Here is an 18,439-nt window from a genome sequence, read left to right as displayed (position 1 = left end):
AGCGGAGCAGCAGCAGTGGTTGTAAACCCAGCGGGAGGGGGGGGGGGGGGGGGGGGGGGTGGGGGGGTAAAGAGGCGTTCGAGGTCTTGAAGTCGATACTAAAAAATATCTAGATGTGGATGTAAACGCAGCGGGATGTGGCGTTCGAGTGCACGACAGAAGCTCGGGACATGTGGCTCTGATAAAACAGTCAGTCTGTCTCCACCCAGCCCGGTCCCTCGCTTCATTCTGTTTAAAAACACTTTGTAAATGTTGTTTTATACATGTATTTGATGAAAACTGCTAATTATTTTACATGCGTATATTTGTGAATTTCTATAACACATATTTAAAACAAGATATATTTGAGTGTGCATTAGAAATATGTTTATAAATCTTATTTTTTTAAATGTGGATTTTGTTTTTAACTTGGTGGAATTAAAACATATTTTAGTGTTTTGACTCATATATGTATTTAAATCCCCAAATTCATTTGTGAATCCTTTTCTGTGCATTGACTAATTTCTGTGTGCATTTATTCTAGACCAGTTTTGTGGCTCGTGTCCCCATTATGACATCACAAATTTCAAGATGCACCAGCAGATGTTTTTATATGCTGCATTTTATGTGAACTGGATTTATATTAGAGAAAGTGAAGGTATAGATACAGATGTTTAAGATTGTGTGTGGTGTTTTTAATTATAATTCTAAATAGAATAATAATTACTTTAAAAAATATTTTTATCAGTAATTTTTTTTTTTATCAATTACTAGATATTTTCCCAACCCCAATGTTGACAAACACTGTTCTAGACACTAGAAAGGAGGTGATACAGGTTGCTGCTGTTGTTATTGACGTCTTAATCTATTGTGGCTTCTCATTGTTTGTTCTTTTATGCCTCATTGTGACGACGTGTGTGTATGCATACGTATATACAGGGTTTCCGCTACGTGCATTTTTTCGTGGCGGCCCGCCACAACTAAATTATTGCCGCCACTGCTTCAGTATTGGGGCAGATGCACAATAATAATCTACCAGTTACTATGACTTTGCACCCCTCCCGCGTCGTCTAGCAGACATTTTTCTTTCTGTTTTTCTGAGTAATTTTTTTTCTGACCTAACGAGATTTCAAAATTCCACCTGTAGGTAACGTTTAACCACTTAATCCTCCACTTCATCGTGAATCTATTGATCAGAAAATTGAGCTATAACCGGCCTTGTTTTGTGCTATTGTGCATGTTTAAACTATACGAGCGTGTAAGGACTGATTTCAAAATAAAGGTGACCTTCCAAAACGGGTTCAGTTGCACAATTTGCAAGGTGATGTCGATGTTCAAAGGAAAGGAAAGGAAAATCTTAGGTCGGAAAAAAATGACTCTGAAAAACAGAAAAAATGATTGAATTACTGTGTTTTTTTGTTTTGTTTCAAGTGAATGCAACACGCTTCTGTACATGAGCTTCAGACCAGATTCAGACTTTGTTTTGGTGGTAAAAACCAAGTTAAACTGAATATTAACTCACAGCAGAGAGATTTATAAAACACGTTTAACAATAAACTGTTTAAAAAGAAAAAGAATATTCCCTTTTAAACCAATAACCAGACCAGTCATACTGTACTATAGGTGTCCAGGTGATGTGACTCCGCCTCCTGCTGCGATTCGTCGGACAGTGAAGTCCTTCAACGTCATTCAATCTGATGCCAAATTAATTTCCTTTAATCATTAACTCTGTATCAAACTGGAGCTGAGAAACAGAATCATACTCAGAATCTCTTCTCCTTATCTCATCGCTTTTTATTGGAGCTGTTGAACGTCTCTAACAGCCCTCGTCTCACCGTTACGCAGAAATAGACCAATTTCCAATTAGCTTATCAGAGCTGCAGCTCAGAGCCAATAACACACACACACACACACACACACACACACACACACACACACACACACACACACACACACACACACACACACACACACACACACACACACACACACACACACACACACACACACACACACACACACACACACACACACACACACACACACACACACACACACACACACACAGCGTTACACAACAACCTGTGTTGGTTTATTATGAAACCATCATCATCTTATATGAAGCTTTTTATTGTGTGGCTGCAGCAGTAAAACCTCTTGTTCATCGAGTTCATTTGATTTAAAGGGACATTTCCTGTCGCTTCATCATTTACCAGGAAAACGAACTTTAACCCTTTAACAGCTCCGTTCCTCGAACCCTGCACTAAGAACACCGGCTTTTTGTTTGGTTTTTATTCTTATTCTTTTATTCTTATGATGCTGAAACGCTTCTGACTCTGTGATTGGTCGACGGCGCCGGCATAAACATGATTAGCGAGCTTTAAAACTATTTTTTTCTATGTGAATATTCTATTGTTGTCAGTGAGATCAGTGTGTCATATTAATATTAGTGACATATTAGGATGATTTTACGACTATTTGCCATTCATTTCTTACAGATAACTCCATTATTATATGTTTTTATTTAATATCCTTTGCACAGTAATTTATTGACCAATTAATGAGGTTTATTTTATCTTATTTATTTATTTTTTAAATTAGTTGTCCATTTAAGTATTATTAATATTATTATGATCATTTTTATTACTGCCATATGTTCAAAATGTTCTAAGTGTTGCATGCTAAATACAAAAAACAATAATAATGTATATGACTAGAAAAGAAAAAGTTCAGTTTCTTAATTTAGTTTAATTTAATTTAATATGATGGTGTTAATCGGGGAGGCGTGGCCTAAACGTCACTGTGTATTTGACTGAACTTCCTCAGACGTCTGTATATTGTTTTATTTCCAGCAGAGTTCAGAGGCGTCCAGCTGTTAAACAGCTGTTTTAAAAGACGTATTGTGTCTTCACTACTTTTGTTTTTCTTCTCCTGCAGATGTTTTGTCGTCGTTGTTTCATGTCTAAACTTCTTCATTCTGGATCTAATCTCAGAGAAATAAATCAATCAATATCCATAAATTATGAAGAGTTTTCCTAACAGAGTTTCTGTTTTGACTTAACGCAGAGAGAAAAGGTCACGTCAACACTGATCAGTCACTGATTACATCTGTTGTTGTCTTTGAACGCTTAAAGGGATAGTTCAACATTTTGGCAAACTGGCCCATCACCATAATCCCTATAGTCATAGCAGTAGGTTTGTTACCTTTAATTGTCGGTGCAAGCTGTTTTTAGAACGGTGGAGCAGAGCCGTGAGCTGCTCAGAGCTACGCTACGGAGGCTCATTATGGGATTTCTTGGTTTCCCTCCATCAAACTCATCAAATACACAATCCAACAACTCCACAACGCTCTGGTGGACAAGTTGTGAGCTGCACATTCACCACGCTATGAGATAATAACACAACGTTACCACACAGAGTTGTTTTAGAGGGAAATTCATGCAAAACCTCTGATGCACGTTGCCTTCAGGGACAGTTTTTCATCAACAGTCTCTGTATTTCCCTCTAAAACAACTCTGTGTGGTAACGTTGTGTTATTATCTCATAGCGTGGTGAATGTGCAGCTCACAACTTGTCCACCAGAGCGTTGTGGAGTTGTTGGATTGTGTATTTGATGAGTTTGATGGAGGGAAACCAAGAAATCCCATAATGAGCCTCCGTAGCGTAGCTCTGAGCAGCTCACGGCTCTGCTCCGCCGTTCTAAAAACAGCTTGCACCGACAGTTAAAGGTAACGAACCTACTGCTATGACTATAGGGATTATGGTGATGGGCCAATTTGACAAAATGTTGAACTATCCCTTTAAAGAACATATATTATTATATATATTATTATATCTTTACATAATATAGATATGGTATGGTACATTGGTATTGTTATTGTTCTATAATAATTGAACCATAAAGATAATTCTTACGTGATTATATGATGTTTGACAAACAGAGAGAAAACTGACCAGTTTATCAGTTGATCCCAATTACAGTTAATGAGTTTACGAGACAGAAACCTGCAGCCGCCGATAAACTGATCGGTCGTCTGATAACCTGTGATATAACGGAGGATGTTGGGTAAGTGGCGTTCAGGGGCATCGGGTCATCAGGACAGAGGCGGCTGCTCGTCCTTGAGCCTTGTCGTCCATCACACACACACACACACACTGATTACACACGGTGGACTTACAAACACAGGATCAGGGTCAGGTGAAAGGCTGCAGGTAGGCAAGGTAAGTTAATTTTATCTGTATAGCCCGTTTTTACCAACAGTTTGTCTCAAAGGGCTTCACATCCCATCATAACAACATCCTCTGTCCTTATGCTGCGTTCATAACAACTCCGAGGTCAGAATTCCCAACTCAGAAATTTCCGACTTCTAACATCATTGCGTTCACGCTGCAGGAACTTGGAAGAAGAAAAAAAACATGGCTACCTGAAGGAAGTTTGGCGTATTATTGTGGCTCATCGCTGAATAGGAAAAATCACTGCAGCAGTAAATGATGTTTATTTTGGAGGAGAGGAGACGCTGCAGATGAGTGCACATATAATGTTACAGCCTTGATAACAGTTAAATTGTGGTCCTCGTATGTGACGGAAATAACGTTTAAATAACGTTTAACACCATCACAGCTTAATAGAAACGTATTTCATATCGGCTACTGCAATAACACACAAAAATATGTAATTAACCCTCAACAATTAACTTCAAATGTCTAAATTCTAACCGTGTAAGACGAGGGCATGACGCCATGTTTTGATGTTGTCGTGACGTCAAGTTGGAAAGTCGGAGCTCTGAAATGATACCCGAGTTTCCAACCTGTAATTTTTTCCGAGTTCGACGCCGTTCAATTCGTTTTTTCATTACAACTCAGAGCTCGTTTTTTTCCGACTTCCGAGTTGTCTTGAACGCAGCATTAGACCCTCACATCCACTGAGGAAAAACTCCATGGAAAACCCTTTTAACAGGGAAAACCAGGAGAAACCTCAGGGTGAGCAACGTGCAATAGATGTTGTTACAGACAAGAAAACAGTTTATACTGTAACAGAGAATGTGAGAAACATGGAAATGTTTCCCTCCTGCAGCTTCTTAACGTTTAAGCTGAGACACTACAGGTGAATAGGGTAAAAATTCTAACTAACACATATCACCATGAAACTTCCCAAGTGTATGACAAATATTTTTTGTATCACAAGTTTTGTCAAATGTATTTTGGTTTAAATATGTAAATGAGGTGATATCTAATTGAATATGCACTAATTTGCAAACATTTCCTTTCCAGAACCGAAATCTGAACAATGGATAAAGCTACTTTCAAAATTTTTGTTTTATTTTGTTGACATATTAGAGTCAGAGGTTTTTACAGAGGAGGATTGTGGATATCTCTTTTTATCACTCTGTAAATGAGAATATACTGTCACCAGCCCTAAAAAGAAAATCTAATGTCTCCATGTTTTTAGTAATAAAATGTTGTATAAATGAGGCTGTGAATGATATATCATCAATCCCCTCTGTAAAAACCTTCAGAATATAGAAAGGGATCAAAGTGGAAGGTTTGGTGCCTGTAAGTGCTGCTGAAGTGGAGATTTCTAGAGAGGAGTCTGAGTCTGAAAAACTCTTTCTGAGAAAACGGCCTTTAAAGACTTGGACTGTAAAATTACAGAGATTGTTAATATAAATCCTACTTTTACGATTGGTTGCTGATACGGAGGAAATGACAATGTTTGGAGCCTACAGACGAAAGAGACAAAACGAAGTAAAATAAAAACCTTAATGTGGATTTTCTATCATTTATTTCGACTTTTCTTAAAGAAGACATAAGAAAAACAGCCAAAAATCTTTGTTTTTGCCTGTAGTGTCTCACCTTAAACTGTTTCTGAGATGAGCTGAATCAACTGTGTGATCACGTTACACACACACACACACACACACGTTGTTGAAATAAAAAAATAAAAAAGATCTGGCCTGAACTGGTTTCTCTCTACCGGAGGCGCTCGAGGACAAAGTGGCTGGACGAGCTCCTTTGTTCTGTGATGTCAAAATGTGAAAATGAGGAGGAACAACGCGTTCGTGCCTCTGGGGAGACGAAGTCACAGAAAATTAAAAGCAAAGAGAAAATTACAGTGAGGGGGGAAACGATTACCGTAAACACAAGAGGAGGAGGAGAGGAGAGGGAGACCAGGGGCCAGGACTTATGTAAGGAGGATTTTCTGTCTCTGGTTTTTAAGTATTTGGGAGTGGGAACTGAACTGAACCGAAGATCTTGACTCCAACATGTGATATAACACAGGATAAAGACTCAGATTGAGACTCTTCTGTTTCTTTATAAGACAAAACTTCATACGGAAAAACTAAAGTTTCACTAAATACGACACAGCTTCGTTGGTTAGAGATTCATTAAAGACGATTTCCACCTTAACTCTGCTCTATTTCCACCTTAACTCAGCTCCATGTGTCCCTTAGCTCCAGCTTCAGAGTCCTAGTGCTGGTTAAACCAATGACTTGTAACTAGTTCCAGGGAGAATACACAAATATTTGTTCCGAGACTGAAGAACATTGTATATGTTCAAATTAGGGCCAGTGGTGTGAATTTGTAAATATTATTTGTAAGTATTGTTGAGAAAATTCTGGAAAAAAGACTTTTTTAGGAAAAAGTGATAAAAAATGTCAAATAAAGAAGTTTTTTTTTAAACAAATTCTACAAAAAAAGTGGTAAGAATTCTTTAAAAAAAGAAAAAAAGTAAAATATTTCCTCAAAAATTTCTCAAAACAGTGGTAACATTTTCAAAATGTTTTAAAAAAAATTCTAGAAGAAACTGGTAAAATTTCTCAAAAAAAATGTTAAAGAAAAATCTATAAAAAGTGGTTACATTTCTATTAAAAAAAGTTTAAAGAAAAATCTAGAAATAGTGGTTAGATTTCTAAAGGAAAAAAGAAATAAAAGAAATTGATAAAAAACAAATAAAATAAAAAAAAGTGGCAAGATTTCAAGAAAAAGTTGAAATCGATGACTAGTAACTAGTTCCAGGGAGAATGGAGCGTCTCTTGGCTGAAAACCAACCTTGTAAGATCAGAGGCTCCGACCCGGTGTCCCAGCTCTCGTCTCCATGGCGACACCGCCACACAAACGTAACACGCTAACCCGTAACCCGTAATCTCTTGTTGATGACAGATAAGACTACACAGATATACACATGGTAACATGGTAGATGATGAATAACGTTATCCACCGCTCCATGGATTGATTTCTCACCGGCTTCTTCATTAGAAACAAACTCACATGGAATAAGGCCCGAGGAAAAATAAAGTCTCTACATCTTTTCTGACTTTTTTCATGTTCGTTTGCTGGTTGAAGTCAGAAACTCACACGGACGAACAGCAGCTCGTTAGAAAGTGTTGATTCTCAGGTTTGAAGGGAAACAAACGACTCGTCTCTACATCGAACCATCGCAGAGTTACAGCGTTTTAAACACGATGTGATGTGTGTGTGTGTGTGTGTGTGTGTAGAGGATCTTACTGGGTGGATGTCGATGAAGAGGCCGTGTTCGTCCTCCGTGGGGCTCAGGCCCTGAACCGTGTCCAGCAGAGCAGGGTCACCGTTGAAGAAGTGAGGGTGAGAGATGAAAACAGGAGAATCTGCATAACACAAACACACACACAGATGTTATCAGTCTCTCTCTGGTGTTTTATGAGCCTTTTAATAATGTTTTCCTAATGTTTTCTGTGTCATTGTGGTCGATTTGTCGAGTTTGTGTCTATTTAAGGTCATTTTGCAACTTTGTCTGGTCTTTTTTATTCTTTTTCTGATAGTTATGTGAATATTTAGTAGCAGTTTTATTTGTTTTTGTGTTGTTTTGAGTCCATTTGTGGTCGTTTTGAGACTGTTTGTGGTAGTTTTGCGAAGGAAGGAAGGTTTTGTGTCTCTTTGTGGTTAACATAGTGGTTTGAGACTCAATAATCAATAATCAAGACAAACCTGAATCTGCAGAAACTGATGAGTTTAAAGACTCGTCTCTGAATTCACTGATGTTTCTCAAACTCCAAACACACTGATCAATACACTGAATCACAGTGTTGGACTTAAAACACTTAGAGTTAGAGAGGAGACATCCCATAATTTTGACTAGAATCAGCAGCAAAGGCATTCATTAAAACACAATTACTAAATCGCTGACTTTTTTTTACAGTCATTATTGATCTGTTGCATAACTATCAGATTTAAGATGAAGATGAAGAGAGGCCAAAACTGATGATGTCATGTTTGTTGAGGATATTTGAGGATTTATCGTCTCCGTGGCAACACAACAACAACACACTTAACGGTGCTGGCGATGCCCGGACAGCAGGACAGTGTTGGGACACATTCACACTTCCATCAAAAACAAAAAACTGGAAGGAACTGGTCTTTGGATCTGGAGCTCAGTCGTTAACCGAACAGCTCTGATATAAAACAACAGCCTTCGATGATGATGATGATGATGATGATGAAGATGATGATGTAATGGATGATGAGGTCACTCACTCTGGCGGCAGCTGCTGACGTTGAGCAGCCCCGACTGCCTGCAGGGGCAGAAGCCCTCGTTGGGGGCGTAGTCGCTGCCGTTGGCGAACAGCGTCTTTGGAGCGACGAATCGGAACAGAGGGATTCCCTTCATCTCCCCGGGACGCTCGTACACCAGCTCCATGGACCTGAGGGGAGACCCGATCAATCAACCAATCAATCAATCAATCAATCAATCAATCAATCAATCAATCAATCAATCAATCAATCAATCAATCAATCAACCAACCAACCAACCAATCAATCAACCAATCAACCAACCAATCAATCAGGATCAATACAGTTGATCCAGGGCTGAAGTTCATCGCGGCACTAACCCTATTTTAGCTATTAGCATATAAATATCTGCACTACGCATTACATACTTCCAAAGCTGCAGTTATTTGTTAGTTAACTACATTTTGTCAAGGCACAAATCAGCTACAAACATTAGCATTCTCAGCCGTTGTGGGGAGCTAGCACGATGCTAACTTCGGCTAGCGGTTAGCATCCGCCGCTAACACCATCTTCCCAGCTCACCACAACGGCATAACAACATCTTATATGTATTTAGCTCACTTGGTTTATATAATATTTATATATTTTTTATATTACTGTTGTTTTATAATTCTTTCTTTGTACAATTCTCTTTGTTTGATGTTTCCAATTTTTACTATTTGGGGTTTTATTTGAATTTTCTAAAATTGTATGTTTCTATGTTGTTTTTTTTCCTTTTCCAATTCTCACTGTTCAATGTTTTTTTTCTTTTAAAGAACTTTAAATCCTAATCTTGGATCTTAATATAAATCAATATTTCATGCTGCGAACTCATATATCATGCTCTATTTTAGTCTAGTTTATAAATAGCAGAGCATGTATGTGTTTTATATTACTGTCGTTATATAATTCTTTTTGCTTTTTTGCTTTTAATTGTATGTTTGAAATTCTAACTGTTAAATGTTTTGTTTTTCTGTAGAACACATTGAGTCCCTTAATATGAAATGTGCTATTTAAATAAATAAAGCTGTCCTGCCTACAACAAAACTATCTAATTTGAGGTATTTTACTAAAATCCCATTCAAACAACATATTGACTTTTAGACGAGAGAGCTGGTACCTGCAGGCATCAGGGCTGTAGAACGGCAGAGTCGACTCTTTGGTCATGAAGGGAGGCCACAACTGTCCAGCTGTTCCATTGATCATGTTACACTGAGGAGTCGCCCAGTTGCTCAGCTGGTATAACAAACACACACACACAGTCAGTCGGATACAGGTGTGTGTGTGTGTGTGTGTGTGTGTGTGTGTGTGTGTGTGTGTGTGTGTGTGTGTGTGTGTGTGTGTGTGTGTGTGTGTGTGTGTGTGTGTGTGTGTGTTACACATGTAAACACGGCTCAGAGGAGTCTCACCTTGGTCAGACCGTTCCACGAGTCGACTTTATGAACATTCCTGATGTCGTCCTGTCCAGTGAAGATGGTGAAGAGACCGGTGTTGGAGTTGTTGAACTGAAGAGGAAGAGGTTTCTGTTTATTGTGATTGTAGGCTATTGTGAGTTTTATGTTGGGACTACAGATGGAAATTAGCCCTAGTGGCTAAATCTGGTACAACCATCTCTTCTCTGCTCTGGATTAATGGTATTGTACATTGTCCCGTAATAATAAACTAAACTAATAATAAAAAATAAAAAAAGAGCTCCTTCAGAATAAAGGTAGATGTTTGTATTAAAGCTCCTTCAGAATAAAGGTAGATGTTTCTGTTAGAGCTCCTTCAGAATAAAGGTAGAGGTTTGTGTTAGAGCTCCTTCAGAATAAAGGTAGAGGTTTGTGTTAGAGCTCCTTCAGAATAAAGGTAGAGGTTTGTGTTAGAGCTCCTTCAGTATAAAGCTAGATGTTTCTATTAAAGCTCCTTCAGAATAAATGTAGATGATTGAAAGAGATTTTCAGCAATTTTCGGTCTTTTTTTTTTTCAAAAATTCAGCGCACGCTTCATTAAATTGCTAATAAAAATATTAAAAACCAAAAAGAACATACAATATGTAGTATTTTTGGAAAGAACAGAAATTGACTGAAAGATCTGTTAAAAGAAATCTGAAAAAAACATTTATCTGATACATTTTTAGAGCAGTTGTTTATGGGGGACTTTTTTTGTGCGATTCTGTTGGAAGAGTACCAGAACACTCACGTCAGCGAAGAGGCCAAACTTCCCGGTGGACGGCAGCGTTCCCGGCAGGTATTTGTTGAGGAACTCCACCAGTTTGCTGTCGTAGCCCCACATCAGCTCCTCCACCGTCTTGGTCAGGAACGGCCCCTCTTTGAAGGTCTTGAACGTGGCGCTGATCAGCAGACGGACGGGGTACGGCAGTGACTCCATCATCACAGAGGCTCCCTGATGCACAACAACAAGAAGCATGAAATTTGAAAAAAGGCGCTGGCCACTCAAAAAGTTCAATATGGCCGCCATTTCATTCATATGTCTGATATCAGCATGTAATTATCAAAACCTATTTATTTAAAATAAAGTATTTTATTATTGGTTTCACATTTCAACAATATGGCAAGATGGCCGCCGTGAAATTAGTTGGAATATCTCATGATCTATGAAACTGTGTTGTAAATCTCCCTCTATCACAGTGCACTGTGTGTTCGCCATTTTGTAGTGTTGTTCGAATTCTCTGCGATTAATTTCATCCACTATGTAGTGGACGACAAAACACCCACAATGCACCACAAAATTGAGTGAACAAGCGATGTACGCTACTTTCTACTCCCGTATGTATCCCACAATGCAATGCGGTCGAGCAAGAGCAAGCTAATTAGCATGTTAGCTAGGATTTCTGTAGGTTATTTACCAGTAAACTCCTCAGACGTATTTGCCTTCGCTCCGTTTGCCTGAGCAGCAGGAGTTGGGCAGCAGCATCCCAACAATAACAGGCAGCATTAAATCAATCTAATACAGAAACTGTAGTAGTAGAATATGGAGGAAATACCAGCTAACGAGCTAAGCTAATAGCCACAGCTAACGAGCTAAGCTAATAGCCACAGCTCACGGTCGGGACACACAACAGTAGTCGACCAAACCAAACTTCAGATATTTCAACAGTTTATTGTCTGAGAAACACAACCACACAGAATCAGATCCTCAAATGTTCCCACTAGTGTCGGTTTTTATTATTTTATTTTCATGTGTCCTGTTTGTTTACATGATTCTCAGCGCGTCTGCTTCCGTCACAGCAACACGTTCAGAAAATGACCGTGTAGTGTCTGAATTCTCCTCCCGTCGTCCCCTACATCGTGTAGCTAGTGCACTATCCTATATCATACACAATGTAAGGGAGAGGGAGTGAGTGAGTGAGTGAATGAGCAGATGATTTCGAACACAGAAACACAGTTTTGATTCTATAGCTACAAGCCATCTTGAAAAATGGCGGCCATATTGAATTTTTTGAGTGGGCAGTGCCTCTTTCCAACAGAGTGACCCTTAGCTACTAGAGAGAAGTGAACGATTCTGCTGCACTAGAATCCACCTTTTTCCGAACATCAAAAAAGTAAGCCTGTTTTGCCGGTTTTGCTCTTCCGGGAGAATTTTATGTTTACGTTTCCATGGTTTCGGTAGTCGCGGTAAATGCATGGATTTTTTTTTTTTTTTTTTTCAAAGAAAATCTGTAAAACGCTTGGATCATCACACCAGCTTTTAACAATGGATATCACACAGACTGACATCCGTGTTAAAAGCCAGCGTTAATAGATCCATGCGTTTACCGCAACTATGACAACGACTGAAAACCATGGAAACGTAAAGGTACAATTCCACCAAACCGGCAAAACTGGCTTCCGGTTTTGACCATAGATGACGTTCGGAAACTTGTGGATAGAATAGAATAGAATAGAATAGAATAGAATAGAATAGAATAGAATAAACTAATGGTAGGCTATCGGTCAGTGAAACTGGGTCTTACCAGCACCAGCATGTTGGGGATGGTGAGGATGTCGGACTCGTTGCCCACGGACATGGACGGCTCGAAGTAGTACCTCCTGTACTCCCGGTAGGACACCGTGTAGTTGGGGTGGAAGGTGATGTTGTCCTTCTGGATGCGCTTCCTGACAAACAACAACAACAACAACATCAACATCATGAGTCCACACCTTTCTTCTCCAGCAGCAGTAGGAGTCTTGAAAAGGAAAACGCGGCGGTTCAAGGTCCAGAGAGCCTTCATATACTGTGATAAAGAGATAACTGCTGCTGCTGTGTTATCGCTGCTGATAGGACAGAGATGCCCTGATTGGCCAATCACAGCTCACATCTGCCCAGAGGTCGCGATGACCTGGAGCTGGAGCCCGACAGGTGAGCACAACCGAGTCAAACAACGATTAACCTACAAGTCTTTGGACCTGGAAAAGAAAACATCATGGAGCTTCTGAACTTTGATTTACGTTAAATTCCTACGGCCTCAGATCAGTTTAATCCTCTGGGCCTCCAGTTGTTCAAAAGGTTTAATCTGGATCAAAATGATCCGGATTTTGAAATCCTTTGTTTTTCCATCCAGGATCATTTAATCTTTACGTTTATCCCAGTTGTTCAAAGCTCAGTTGGATCGGATTGAGCGTTTTAAAAGGAGCCTGGTCTATCTGGTCTGTTAGGGAGGAATTTGTGGTGATGAAGTAGCTACCAGAGTCCTGTTTGCAGTGGCGGCTGGTGAAAAATATTCTAGGTGGGGCTGTTCATCCCTGAAGGTTTTGGTGACCGTCTTGATAAAAGAACCCCAAACCCATTTTTAGGGATAAATATTAATTATTTAATTGCCTTGATAAATCAGCAGTTTGACAGATAATGACAATGAACAAACAGTAGTCTTTCACTGGTGGCACACAGTGGACCTGAAATATATGAGCAAATACTCTTAATACAAAAATATGGTTATTAAAAGGCATGTGTATGATGTAACCTAGTACTGTATGTCTTATACTGAAGGAGTTTATTTAGATTCGTCATCACAACATAAGTGCATGAGTCCACCTCAGTTCTAAGGGTCAAACAGTAAAGCTCAGATTCTTATACTAGAATAAACATGAAGATTATCATCTGATTCTAGCTGTGTCTGTAACCAACCAACCGAAGAGCGACCATCCGTGGCCTTGGCCTGTTCCTCAGAGAGACAACAGGGCAGATAACTGATCCCAGCAGTAATCTGACAGACAGTCACTATAACACAGAGGAGTTGACCATTAACTACACAAACTGTCTATAGAGAAGTGAAATTATTCTCTAACATGGTCTGGCAAACAAATAAAAAAGCACATCTACAGTAGCTACAGTAGTCAAATACATTGTGAAAGTTTCAAATTCTGACTTCAAATTTCACTTGAATATCCAGTAGTTGGGGAAAAGTTCTTAATTTGTGGGATAATCAAAAGTTTACTTTATTTACTTTATCACTGTGATGGTTTAAAAATCAGGCGCAAAATATAAATCAATCAATACATGTCTATATACTACATTATAAATGTTGTTTATTTGAACAATTTGCATTTAATTTAAACCACATTTTGTTCCTGAATCCACCAAACTTTTTTTGTTTGTTTTGAAACAACTCATTTTCAAGATTTGATCTGATTCCTTTATCAAGAATCTGATCAGATTACTTGTGAACAACTGGGCCCTGATCTAAAACTAACGTACAGATGAACTCTCATTGGTTGATCCACTAGATTTAATAATAATGATGGTAGTGTCGTGTTCACAGTTGTCAATTATTCATGTTTCTACTGTTTTACACTCAGAGTTTCCTGCAGAGCTGCACTGAGGAAATGACGACAGTTATTAAATGTTGAACCTCTGATACAGATTCGTCACAAGTTGTGTTTGAATCATATTTTTAAGGACTATTGCAAAATTATAGCATTATTATTATCATTATTGCAAATTGGGTTTGCATGTTTGATGAATCAGCAGCAGGAACAGAAACAACGTGACTCAGACTGACTCAGGTCACATGTTGGGTCAGTTGTTGCACCACAAACGACCCAAACACAGCGTTTATTAAAGGTCAGTCTGAGATCTTTAATTACGATAACAATTAGTTAACAAAGCATCTTTTTAATTAGATGCAATCCGATGATAATTGACTCTCTAATCCGTTACGATCTGAACTTCCTGCAGCCTGAGGTGAAGTTCCCAAACCAACAGAGGAAAAAGGTTTAAAAATTAACTTGTTTTTAGATCATTTCACTTGTTTCAAACACATTTTCAATTGAAATAAGTAGAAAAATCTGCCAGTGAAAGCAAGTTTTTTGTGCTTGTAATAAGAAACTTGCTCCACTATCAGATTTTTCTACTCATTTCAACTGAAAACATGCTTGAAAAGTAAAACGTGTCTAAAAACAAGCTGCTTTTTAATGTGATGAGTCTTATTCTAAGCACAATTAGATTTGTTTTGACTAGAAATGAGACATTTTGACAAGAAATAGGACAAATATTCTTGGTAAGTTTTTGAGTTTTTGCAGTGCAGGATCGTTTTTCTCATCATTTCGAGTCAAAACTAATCTCTTTCCACTTAAAATAAGATTCATTACCTAAAAAATTAACTTGTTTTTAGATCATTTTCACTTGTTTCAAACAAATTTACAATTGAAATAAGTAGAAAAATCTGCCAGTGAAAGCAAGTTTTTTGTGCTTGCAATAAGAAACTTGCTCCACTATCAGATTTAAAAAGTGTCTAAAAACAAGCTGCTTTTTAATGTGATGTATCTTATTCTAAGCACAAATAGATTTGTTTTGACTAGAAATAAGACAAATATTCTTGGTCAGTTGTTGCACCACAAACGACCCAAACACAGCGTTTATAACAATTAGTTAACAAAGCATCGTTTTAATTAGATGCAATCCGATGATAATTGACTCTCTAATCCGTTACCATCTGAACTTCCTGCAGCCTGAAGTTTGGTGAAGTTCCCAAACCAACAGAGGAAAAACTAAAAACATTCACTTTATTAGTGAAGACGAAGGAGAAGAAACTAAAGAATCTGTGACAGTTTTCAAAATAAAAGCTGCATAGTCACTTTTGTCTCTGCGGATTCTAACACACTCTTCTTGCTCAGTTATCATCAAGTAAATTTTAATTGGATGTTTTGTTGTTTTTGATCGAAGCTGTGTGTTTTCTCAGCCTGATCGCTTCATCGGGAACACACACTGACAGCGACTCACTGCAGCTTCACAGCTTTCAGCCACGAATCCACCAGATGTTGGAAACTTTCCTCTGACACTCGTCTCTCTCTGCAGATTCCAGCTGTCGATCCGTTCCAACTCAGACCAGAGGAGGACGGCCCACTAGGAAAGGGCTTTAATTATATAGCCTACAGTATATAAAATTGTATATAATAAAATTTGCACTTTTTTAAAGATAGAAACAGGAAATGTAACCACGATGGATACGTGACGAATTCCAAATGAAAGTCACAATCCAAGCTAAAGTTCATATGAAACCGAGCGACTTCTTTAAAGAACCGTTTATAAATCGCCTCGTTGGCTCAGTTTGACATAGTTTGATTAACTTTCTGAAATGCAGAAACATTTTCACTAATTGGTCTCGTGCTTTCTGCAAAGTTAAAATTAAAGGGATAGTTCACCCAAAATTGAAATTTCACTCATTATCATTATCTATATCTAAGGGCTGGGAGAAGTTTCAGAGTCCTGCAAATGGATACCAACTGTCTTCGTAACAAAAAGACACACCAAAAACATCCAAATACCTCCATGCTGCTCGTCTGTAATGTCCGTCTTGTATTGAAGCCATGAAATGCGAAATTGTCCCGAAAAAAGTCTATATTTCAAGCTTGTTTGTAGCGGAAGCTCCTCTTCCCGGTTCGTCAAATTTGGACGAACTGGGAAGAGGAGCTTCTGCTACAAACAAGCTTGAAATATAGACTTATTTCATTTCTTTCTGAACAATTTCTCATGTCGGGGCTTCAATACAAAAGGGACATTACAGACGAGCAGCATGGAGGTATTTGGATGTTTTTTGGTGTGTCTTTTTGGACGAAGAAAAGTGAGCTCCGTTCTCAACCGTTATATGGACATGCAGTGCTGCACGGAGACCCGCTGTAACTCAGAGAAGCCACGGAGGACTCTGAAACTTCTCCCAGCCCTTAGTCCACATGAGGGGGGGGAGATAATGAGATAATGAAATTTGAATTTTGGGTGGACTATCCCATTAACTTTCTGAAAAGCCAGAAACATTTTCACTAATTGGTCTCATGCATTCTGCAAAGTTAAAATTAACATGTGTTTCAGTCCACTCATTCTTAACCATGATTTTAACAGTCATGCATTTACATCATTTAACATTCAGAAACCTTGTCCGACTCCTCAGCTCTGAAAAGAACCGGACTTTCTGTAAAACCTGTTCTACAGAAAGTCAGGATCTATGTATCCTGACTCTGTAGATCCTGAGTTTATGCACTGCAAAAACTCCAAACCTTTCCAAGAATATTTGTCTTATTTCTTGTAAAAAAAAAAAAAAGTCTAATTTCTAGTCAAAACTAATCTCTTTCCACTTAAAATAAGACTCATCACCTAAAAAATGACATGCACCCTCTCATTTATTTTTTTGTTACCTTTATATTGTAAATAAATTATTTAAATTTGACCATTAGTGCCTAATGTGATACGTTATGGAAATTGCATCACTTACAGTATATGTAGCCCATCTTTTGAAATAAGATTTACTGTACCAAATCTGATGAATAAAACCAATGATCGTGGACTAGACTAGTCTGAAAATGGCGTAGTCGGCAAGTTTTTTTGTGCAAGTGTCTAAAAACAACTACTTTTTGAGTCTCATTTTAAGTATAATTAGATTGGTTTTGACTAGAAATGACATTTTGACTAGAAACAAGCCAACTATTCTTGGTAAGATTTTGAGTTTTTGCAGAGTGTATCTTGATTTTCCTGACTCTGTGGATCCTGAATCGATCAATAATCTGCGTTTTACATCATCAAACAGGCACAAGCTCCTGACTCAGTGGATCTGAGGCTGTTTCCAGTTTAACGAGGAGCTCGCTGTGACTTTCCTTTAGACTGTGAAGCCACATGCAGGACCTTATGTAACAGCCCTCACACACCGAGCAGAGTCTCTGCTCCTCTATAAAAACTCTGCATGCAGACGGTTTTCTATGCACTGACCTCACACAGTCTGTGTGTCGTGTCGTATATTAGGTCATGAGGTGCATTGGCTTTATTTGCATCTGTTTCCTCTGACAGGGGAACTGAGGATCAGTTATGTAATCACTGTGTTTCTATACACTGCAAAAACTCTAAATCTTTCCAAGAATATTTGTCGTATTTCTTGTCAAAATGTCTCATTTCTAGTCAAAACTAATCTCTTTCCACTTAAAATAAGACTCATCACCTAAAAATTAACTTGTTTTTAGATCATTTTCACTTGTTTCAAACTGATTTTCAATTGAAATAAGTAGAAAAATCTGCCAGTGAAAGTAAGTTTTTTGTGCTTGTAATAAGAAAGAAAAACTTGCTCCACTATCAGATTTTTCTATTTATTTCAAGTGAAAATCTGCTTGAAAGACATAAAAAGTGTCTAAAAACAAGCTACTTTTAATGTGATGAGTCTTATTTTAAGTAAAATGAGATTTGTTTTGACTAGAAATGACATTTTGACGAGAAATAGGACAAATATTATTGGTAAGATTTTGAGTTTTTGCAGTGCAGGATCATTTTTCTCATCATTTCTAGTCAAAACTAACCTCTTTCCACTTAAAATAAGACTCATCACCTAAAGAATTAACTTGTTTTTAGATAATTTCACTTGTTTCAAACAAATTTTCAATTGAAATAAGTAGAAACTATCAGATTTTTCTACTTATTTCAAGTGAAAACATGCTTGAAAGAAGTAAAACGTGTCTAAAAACAAGCTGCTTTATCT

The 18,439-nt window shown here is 38.1% G+C and overlaps 1 protein-coding gene across 2 annotated transcripts in view; it reads right to left on the bottom strand.

Moving 5' to 3' along the window:
* scarb1 (scavenger receptor class B, member 1) overlaps positions 1-18,439 on the bottom strand; it is a 42,514-nt gene that overhangs the window by 16,914 nt on the left and 7,161 nt on the right. For both annotated transcript variants that reach the window (XM_083983637.1, XM_083983638.1), the window contains exons 3-8: positions 12,461-12,602; positions 10,687-10,890; positions 9,915-10,010; positions 9,626-9,741; positions 8,491-8,657; positions 7,486-7,604 (exon numbers count right to left, since the gene is read on the bottom strand). In XM_083983637.1, the coding sequence (XP_083839763.1) occupies positions 7,486-7,604; positions 8,491-8,657; positions 9,626-9,741; positions 9,915-10,010; positions 10,687-10,890; positions 12,461-12,602 (844 nt within the window). The remainder of the gene's footprint in view (positions 1-7,485; positions 7,605-8,490; positions 8,658-9,625; positions 9,742-9,914; positions 10,011-10,686; positions 10,891-12,460; positions 12,603-18,439) is intronic.

The sequence above is a fragment of the Trachurus trachurus genome (genome assembly GCF_905171665.1).
Source record: "Trachurus trachurus genome assembly, chromosome: 12".
NCBI classification, from domain to species: domain Eukaryota; kingdom Metazoa; phylum Chordata; class Actinopteri; order Carangiformes; family Carangidae; genus Trachurus; species Trachurus trachurus.
Note: the sequence above shows the minus strand (reverse complement) of the source record. Positions and strands in the feature narration are given on the sequence as shown.